General features: G+C 45.9%; 1 protein-coding gene across 1 annotated transcript; it reads right to left on the bottom strand.

Annotated features, from left to right (window-relative positions):
* Positions 1–372: 372 nt before the first annotated feature.
* SNTN (sentan, cilia apical structure protein) lies at positions 373–6,388 on the bottom strand. The gene is made up of 4 exons (XM_077925067.1): positions 6,235–6,388; positions 5,331–5,365; positions 2,944–3,083; positions 373–946 (listed from the first exon to the last, which is right to left on the bottom strand). Exons 1-4 carry the CDS (start codon positions 6,348–6,350, stop codon positions 788–790), a joined length of 450 nt encoding a protein of 149 aa, XP_077781193.1. The 5' UTR covers positions 6,351–6,388; the 3' UTR covers positions 373–787.
* Between the last annotated feature and the right edge of the window lie 2,187 nt (positions 6,389–8,575).

The following is an 8,575-nucleotide window of genomic DNA, read 5'->3' on the forward strand; positions in this document are numbered from 1 at the left end:
GCAGGTAACCTTTGTTTGAAAAGACTTTTCTCCCCTTTTAGAATACTGGCATCCCCCAATTGGCATGTGATTAACTTGTGTGTAAACCGCGTATATGCATGGTGCCAGGAAATTAAATCATTCCATTTACACCAGGAAATGGAGTGCGCAAGAGAGAGAGCTGGAGAGCCCTAGTGGCTTGTGAGGAGACTCTCCCCAGAGTCCGAAGAGGACTTCAGTCCTCTTTAGGGGCAGCCCTCTTTAGGGAAGTTTTTAATGTTTGATGCTGTACTGTTTTTAATATTCAGTTGGAAGCCGCCCAGAGTGGCTGGGGAAACCCAGCCAGATGGGCGGGGTATAAATAATAAATTATTATTATTATTATTATCAGTGGGGGCAGAAAAGAGACTGGAGACACAGTGGGAATTTGTTTAGGCTGCTCAGCCTCCCCGCCTAACAGCTGATGTGTGGGATAGCTGCCCCCCAGAGCTTCAATCCCATTGCGGATATTTTTGGTACAGCATTTTTGATCTGAATTGGAGAGACAGTGGCAGAGAGGGCATGAAAAGTGTATTTAGAGTGTGCTCCCCACTTACAGGAATTTCACTTATGCACGCAGGGCACCAGAACGAAACCCCCGCATAAGTGGGGAGTCACCCATACGTCTGTGCTCCACAATTCTGCCAAGGATACCAGTGATCTATCTTTCATTCTGGAAACATGCCATAAAAATAAGATGCTCCCCTTAGTTTCTCTCCCCCCCCCCCATCCCACCACCCAAAAGATCTGTTCAATCCAGCATCCTTTATCACTTTGTTTTTTTCACGTTTCGGATCTCTTCCCGGAGATCAGACATCAGGGTGAGGCTAAGCAACTGAACCATGAAGTCTTCAAAGTCAATTTCGCCGTCCCTGTTCTCCTCAAGAGCAGAAATGATCTCTTGGTATTTTGGCTTGGTTTCCTGACCCTGTGAAAAAATGTGAATCATGTTGTGGCAAAATATGGAAGCTGCTTTCATCACGGCTGCTAATGAGGGAGAGCAGAACAGTTACAAAACATGCTTCCTAGACAGGTTGCAGAATCAGGGTCAATTTAAGGGGAAGTGCCGCACGTCAAGAGACTATTAACAGACACAATCAAATGCGTTCGGTGCAAGAATGCCAAAGGCACAAATAGCTATGCTAAAAAGGAAAAGAAAAGAAAGGGTATGTGTGACCAGCTGACATGGATTGATGTCAGAAGAAGTAGCCAGAAGAAAGGCTCTGAAAACACACTGCTTTTTTTTAAGGCCTGGAGAGGAGCTTATACTAAAATCTCATATGCTGCTCTTTGTTCCTCTGAGCTGACAAAATAGAAAACTGTATTAAGAGAAAAGCAATAGAAAACGTAATGAAAACAGCAGCAATAATACTAAAAAACCAACAACAGGTTCCCACATAAGATTAAATGTTCACCAAATGTTGTTTACCCTTCAAAGGGAGAAGAAGAAGAAGAAGAAGAAGAAGAAGAAGAAGAAGAAGAAGACGACCATCAGAAATGGGAATTCCAGATTCTGGGCCCCTAAACCCTCACCAGCCCCTGCTCAGCTAGCAGTGGGATATGGGGTGCCTTGCAACTCCTCACCCCCAGTAGATCTCAGCAGGTGGTCCTTCACATATTCCAAACCCCAGAAAGTTAAGGCTTTATTAAAGGTGATATTGGTACTTTCAGCTTGGCCTGGCAATGTTCTTGGCCTAGGGCTGAAGAGTTTGGTCCCTTCGGGGGCTGCTAGGGGCGCATTGGAAGATGGCCGACAATACCATCTCTCCGGCTCACATGAGGTAATTAAGAGGCTGATACGGGAGTATGCAGCCTCCCTTGTTACCCCAAGGGAATGGGGAACACTGCCTTGCCTGCGGTTGCCATAAATCACCCCCGGATTCAAAAGAAGGGGGTGAGGGCACTAGGCACACAGCCCTCATGTGAGACGGCTCTCCCGGACGCTGTCTCTGATTGCGCGGCCTGGTTGCAGGAGCTCAAAATAAACAATTAGAGAGAAACAAATGCACATATTTCGAGTGAAGAACGGGAGTTAAGACTGCTAATTGAAGTGACCTCTGTGAAGTGGAGCAACCGGTTGGATTTAACAGGAAAACATAACAAGAGGAAGATACATCAAAGGGTCGGTATGTCGGAATGGGACGGAATGGGGGGGGAACCTTTCTTTTCTTTTATCTTATGTGATTACCCAACAACCCTCCCCCCAAGAAGAACCGTTGCGATTACTGATTATAAGTAGGATGATTAAGAACTGTGTGGAAATGAATTACTAATCAAAGACATGGTTTGTGAAACATCGGGGAAGGAATGAAGAGCCTTTGGAATGACACAGTCATAAAAAGAGACTTGTTTAATAAGCAGGCCTGGCTACTGGATTTATGATCGAGGGGGAGGAGACCATGGTAATTGGAATGTGAGTTCGACCTGGCAGAACCCCCTAAGATTGAGGAGAGACTGTCAGACCTGCGAGGATTTAATGGGCAGACTTTAAGAATGTTTTGTTCGGAAGTGTGGAAATGGCGTCTGTCTGTTTGAAATATGGCTCTTGGAGGAACGGAAAATCCACACAGGATAAACAACGTCTGTTTTCAACCCGCTTGTGGAGACTATCAGAGGTCACAAAGAAAGGAATATATGACAACAAGAAAATGAGGAAAACAATAAAGAGAAGATTGGATAGAACTGTGAATACTATTTGGACAGAACTGTAACATTAAAGCAGCAGCAAGAGAGATGTTTGGATCCCTTTCTGAGCTCGAAGCATGGGTACCCCCAACAAAAATTTAAAAATTTGGCTTTGTAATTTGGAACTAATGTGATTTGATTGGTTTGTTAATAAAAATTATATTTTTTAAAAAAAGAGTTTGGTCCCTTCTCCCGATGTTCCCTTTATACCAGCTTGATTACTCCCTTCAACCCACTTACCTGCATGAAATGCACAAACTGAGTCTCGAGCAACTTTTTTGCTTCGGCTTTGCTGAGCTTGCCCTCTGTGTCTGCAACATTGTCATAAACCAAGGCTGCTGTCGCAACAGCTTTCTCCAGATCCGAGCCTTTCCCTAGAGCTGAGGCGCGAAATACAATAAGTGGGAGGCCAACGGAAGCAGTTTTTGAAACAGCAACAACAAGAAGAAGAACAGTAGAGTCCAGAGTCAGCGAGTAAATTATTCTGAGCTTCCTGCAGTTAACAGCAATGACACTGCATACTGCATTTGTATGGCGAGGGTGTTGATGGTTGTGAGCTACCTGCAGAAGAGCCAGCTGCAGGATTCAAAGGAAGGCTTAGAACAGTGTTTCCCAACCTTGGGCCTCCAGCTGTTTTTGGACTACAATTCCCATCATCCCTTGCCACTGGTCTTGCTAGTCAGGGATGATGGGAGTTGTAGTTCAAAAACAGCTGGAGGCCCAAGGTTGGGAAACACTGGCTTAGAACAGTGTTTCCCAACCGGTGTTCCGCGGCACACTACTGTGCCGTGAGACATCGGCTGGTGTGCCGTGGGAGGGAGGCGGGCGAGTCGGGCGGCGAGACGCGGGGCGGCGGCGGCGAGCAGCGGCTGCCCAGCGCGGGGCTCTCGCCGTCTGCCTGCCTGGCTGCCTGCCTGACGCGCAAACCCCCGGCGCAGGCGCCCCGCTTGTTGACACGGGAGGGGAGGGGGGAGAGGAAACGCTGCTGGTGTCGCTGCTCCTCGGCGGCGGCTCCTCCTCTCAGCCCGCCCTGCCTATATTTGCACCAATCCCCGCCCACTAAAGCATTCGCGCCTCCCAATGGGAAGCCTTGCCGGGCGGCGGGTGCTGCTGCCTGAGAGTTCTGAAGCCAAGCCCACTTTCCCAGAGACTGGCGGTTCTGAGGGATCCAGGGCAGGGCCGGCGCGCGCGCGCTTCTTGCTGCCCGGGCGCTTGCTCTAATCCCGCCTTCCCTGGGAGGGAGGGATGGCGGTGGCCGCGAGCGTCCGGGGTGGGGCGCGCGCTGGCTCTCCCTGGCGGCCCCCGTGCCTGGCGTTCTATCAGTGCGCCTCCTCTCTCTTTCCCCACCCATCCTCCACGTGCTGCGCTCTAACCCGGAGTTAGAAGCAAATTAGAACACGCCCCCCGTGTGTGGTGTGTTTTTTGTGCTGCTCCTCTTTTTTTAGGGCTTTTTGGCGGCTTTTGGGACGGCGTCGAGGGGTGGCCGCCTCAGCTGCCGCCGTCCCTCAGTCCCTCGCTCTGCTGCCTCCTCCCACCCCGGCAAGGGGGAGGGAAAAAACTTTCACTTTTGTGCGTCCCTCCCGGCGTGACGCTGCGCGCTGACGTCACGGGGCGGGGCTTTAATGGTGGTGTGCCGCGAGATTTTTTTCCGGTAAACAGGTGTGCCGTTGCCCAAAAACGTTTGGGAAACACTGGCTTAGAAGACCCTTAGCGGTGGCCCGGTGTGTTGTAATAGAGCCCAGCACTATGGATGCCTGCTTAGAGGTGGAACAAACTTGCAGACTAAGAGAGGGCTGTGTTTCAGGCTGATGGTTAGAGTTGCCATTTTGCAAAAATAGTCCTGAGCCTGCCCAACCCTTAAAATCTATAGAGGGGCCTTGTTAGCATCCTGGTGTGGGAAGAGATTCATTCTGTAGTGATGCAGGAATGGGCTTCTCAGCGGTGGCAACTCCATTGATGGAATGCCCTCCCCTCTGAGTAATGTATGGTAGGTAAAGGGACCCCTGACCATTAGGTCCAGTCGTGGCCGACTCTGGGGTTGCGGCGCTCATCTCACTTTACTGGCCGAGGGAGCCGGCGTACAGCTTCCAGGTCATGTGGCCAGCATGACTAAGCCGCTTCTGGCAAACCAGAGCAGCGCACGGAAACGCCGTTTACCTTCCTGCCAGAGTGGTACCTATTTATCTACTTGCACTTTGACATGCTTTCGAACTGCTAGGTTGGCAGGAGCTGGGACTGAGCAACGGGAGCTCACCCTGTTGGAGGGATTTGAACCGCTGACCTTCTGATAGGCAACTCCTAGGCTCTGTGGTTTAACCCACAGCACCACCCGCATCATACCAACTCATTAAAAAAAAAATCAGCATCAACTAAAAATGTATTTGTTTCCTCAGACGTTCTTAAGAGAACCTCAAAAACATTTGGCTTTGGGATGGGAATGATATGTGCTCTGTTTTGCAATATATTCAGGTTGCAATTCTAACCCCAATAACCTGGGAGTAAGCCCAACAGAATAAGGTTAGAAGTAAATATGGTTAGAAATGCTATGTGCATCACAGCATTTTATGCTGCCCTGTCCAGGAAAATAGATGAATGTATAAAGGAAACAAGGGGAGTAGCTCACTTACCTTTTATAGAAGCCAGCTGCTTGGATATTGGTATACTGGAAATTAAATAGACATTGTTACTGGTATATCTGGGTGGTTAATGTAGCAAGAAATGATTTTTTTTTTATTATCTGAGAGCATAGTGGGAGGGCTTTTAATATTGGGCTGGTCACTCTCCTTTTCGTTATAAGTTTCTTTTCTTTTCTGAGATATAGGATAAAAATGTAATGCCCCTCAAAACATAATCAGATTCTGTTGCATGCAATAATAGAATCTGTGCCTGTGTATATTGAACACATCTTAAGAAAAGACCTTTAGAACCAGGGGTGCCAACTTGAATATAATATTGGGGGGCAGGTAAGCCCTGCCCCACATAATCACATGACGTGGTGCAACCTACACCATTTGAATGGCAAAGCTCATTAACTTGGGGGGCAGCCCCCCAAATATTTTATAAGGGGGTGGCAAAGGGACCTCGGCCCTTAGGACTTGGCTCTGATGTTTTCAACTCATTTTGGACAATTCCGGCTTCTGTTTGTGGACTCTACTCCTGCCTTAGTGAAGCAGCCGCTAGGAGTTGACCTGAGTTTGCTAGTTGCCCAGTGAGAAGCCCATCTAAGTGGCTCTGGGATTTCAAAAGGAAGTGTGGGATATAAGTTTGAAAAATAAAGTAATCAATTTTTTAAAGCGCCTATCAAGAAAATGCTCTTGGAAGATTTTCCTATTCTCCCCTAAGATTTAAACATTTTAATAGACAGTATGATTAGTTTTGCCGAAGTGTGAGAAACTCATTACAGCCCAGCCCACAAGCTGTGAAACCTCTGTCTTTTCCTCTCCTGTGGAACCTCATTCACACACAGAGAGAGAGAGCAAGGAAAATGTATGAGAGCCTGCTAGAGGGAAAGAGGACAGGATTAACACTTACGGCTTGGCCATCTTCTTGGAAGTTGAATTTGTGCCTTTCTTCGAAGAAGAAGCATCTCCTGGCTGATTTAGAGAATATGACTTTTTGTCCGCAGCGCTAGATGCACAGCCACACATCTTTTGCTACAGACTGAGCACTGTTTACGATCTCTTAGCAACTTCCGAGGTTGTAAAAAAAGACAAACACAAGCTGTGAAGGGGGAAGGGGGTGCAGCCTAAGTTGATGGCAAAATAAATCAGCCCGGGAGGACATTCTAAGAGATTAACAAAGGAAGCTCATTGCTGCTTGGGCAACACACCTGGCTCAGGCTGCTTCAGTGCATGGGGCTAAGAACCATCTTGAGCAGGGAAGTCTTTAGCATACGCGCCGCCGGGGTGCAAAGATCCGCTCAGTGCCCCCTAGTTTAGTTTAGCCCACAAGTTACTTTTATTATGCTTATGTCAGACACCACGCTTACGCCTTATCTCTTGTTTACGAAAGAAGGGAGGAAAAAGAAACAAACTTTATTATTTGCAATAGACTTACTGTATACTCGTTGAGTCTGACAAGCGCCGCCGTTGTGAATGACAAGCGCTGCCGCTGACGGCGCGTCTTTGGCAAATGAGCGCACAAAGTTGAAAGTCCTTTAGTGAAACAGTAGGTATGCAATTCGGTAATACCTAGGTATAGGTGTATTTTGTTTTTCTAGCTTGATCAAAATTATTTATTATTTCATAACAGGTAGATAGTTAAGAGTTTAGGCGGCTTAGCGGTGGGCACCTGGCACCCCATCCCCCAGAATTTGGTGCCTGGGTGCCCCACACCCCTTGCACCCACGGGTAAATACGGCCCTGATCTTACGCTTCCTGCAAACACTTTGTGAATGTGAGTTCACAACAACATGTGAATGCTAACGTGAGATTGAAATTGGGGTGGGGAAATCACTTTGTTAAAGGAATGCAGTACTTTCTGGTCAATGTAGATACTACATTTAGATTTCACCCAGCACTTTACAGGCATAATGCAGCCATAATGTCCTGTTTGAATAAAGTGGTATCTCGGGTTACATACGCTTCAGGTTACAGACTCCACTAACCCAGAAATAGTACTTCGGGTTAAGAACTTTGCTTCAGGATGAGAACAGAAATCGTGCAGCGGCAGCAGGAGGCCCCATTAGCTAAAGTGGTACCTCAGGTTAAGAACAGTTTCAGGTTAAGAACGGACCTCTCGAACGAATTAAGTCCTTAACCTGAGGTACCACTGTATACCTTCAGAAGGGACCCAGAATTTGCTTCTGAGCTAGAAAACTACCGTGATTGCTACCCATCATCTCTAAAAGAAAGTGATAGGTGGTCTCACCTTTTGATATGAATTTTGTATGGAAGGATATAAATTTTAAATCAAGGGATATCAAATTTATATTAAAATTTTATATCAATTCTATATCAAAGGATTTCAATCTGATCGATTTGATATCAAATTTATATTAACCATTTTTCAGGGTATAATGCAGCCCAAGTACATAGAATCAGCATTTTGTCGAGTTGGAAGGGACCACAAGGAAGAGTTAGAGGAGTATTGAATCAGAAAATATTTGGAGAACGGAGAATATTTAAGGATTATAAGATCATATTGTACCAATCACACCATATTAGCAGAACTTGAGTGATACAACAAACAGTTACAGATGGGTAGCCGTGTTGGTCTGCCATAGTCAAAACAAAAAAAATTCCTTCCAGTAGCACCTTAAAGACCAACTAAGTTAGTTCTTGGTATGAGCTTTCATGCACACGAAAGCTCATACCAAGAACTAACTTAGTTGGTCTTTAAGGTGCTACTACAACAAACAGTGTTTGTGGAGTAGACGGGAACAATATTAAAGAATATAAAGCTGTGCGAAAAAAACAATGACAGTATAAACAGTACAATGAGAATGATTGGAAGACTCATTTTGTCAGAAGCCTTTTTTATCTAAGTGTTTAATTAAGTATTAATTAGGAAGATTAAGGTTATTTTATATACGTAAATTTGCTTTTTCTTCTTTCTTTTTTCTGTATTTTCTTCTTTTCTTTTTTCTTAATTGTTCTTTCTTTAATTTTCTTTTTGTAGTATGAGATTGTAAATTCTTTGTATAAGTGTTTAATTTAAATTAATAAAGATTATTTTTTTAAAAAGGAAGGGACCACAAGTGTCATCTAGTCCAACCCTCTGCAACGCAACCATCTTTTGCCCAATGTGGGGCTTGAACTCATGGCCACGAGATTAAGAGTCTGATGCTCTGCCAACTGAGCTATTGCTGAAAATGTATGACCATCTCGCTTCCCCAGATCTGGAGGACGTTTTGAGCCCACCCTAACCTATG

Source organism: Podarcis muralis, chromosome 2, assembly GCF_964188315.1.
Source record: "Podarcis muralis chromosome 2, rPodMur119.hap1.1, whole genome shotgun sequence".
Classification (NCBI taxonomy): domain Eukaryota; kingdom Metazoa; phylum Chordata; class Lepidosauria; order Squamata; family Lacertidae; genus Podarcis; species Podarcis muralis.

Coding starts and splice junctions, on each gene's coding strand:
- SNTN (XM_077925067.1), bottom strand. CDS start 6,350: ATGTGTGGCTGTGCATCTAGCGCTGCGGACAAAAAGTCATATTCTCTA. Junction 3,084..5,330: donor GCAGCTGGCTTCTATAAAAG/GTAAGTGAGCTA, acceptor TTCGCGCCTCAG/CTCTAGGGAAAGGCTCGGAT. Junction 947..2,943: donor AGTTTGTGCATTTCATGCAG/GTAAGTGGGTTG, acceptor ATTTTTTCACAG/GGTCAGGAAACCAAGCCAAA.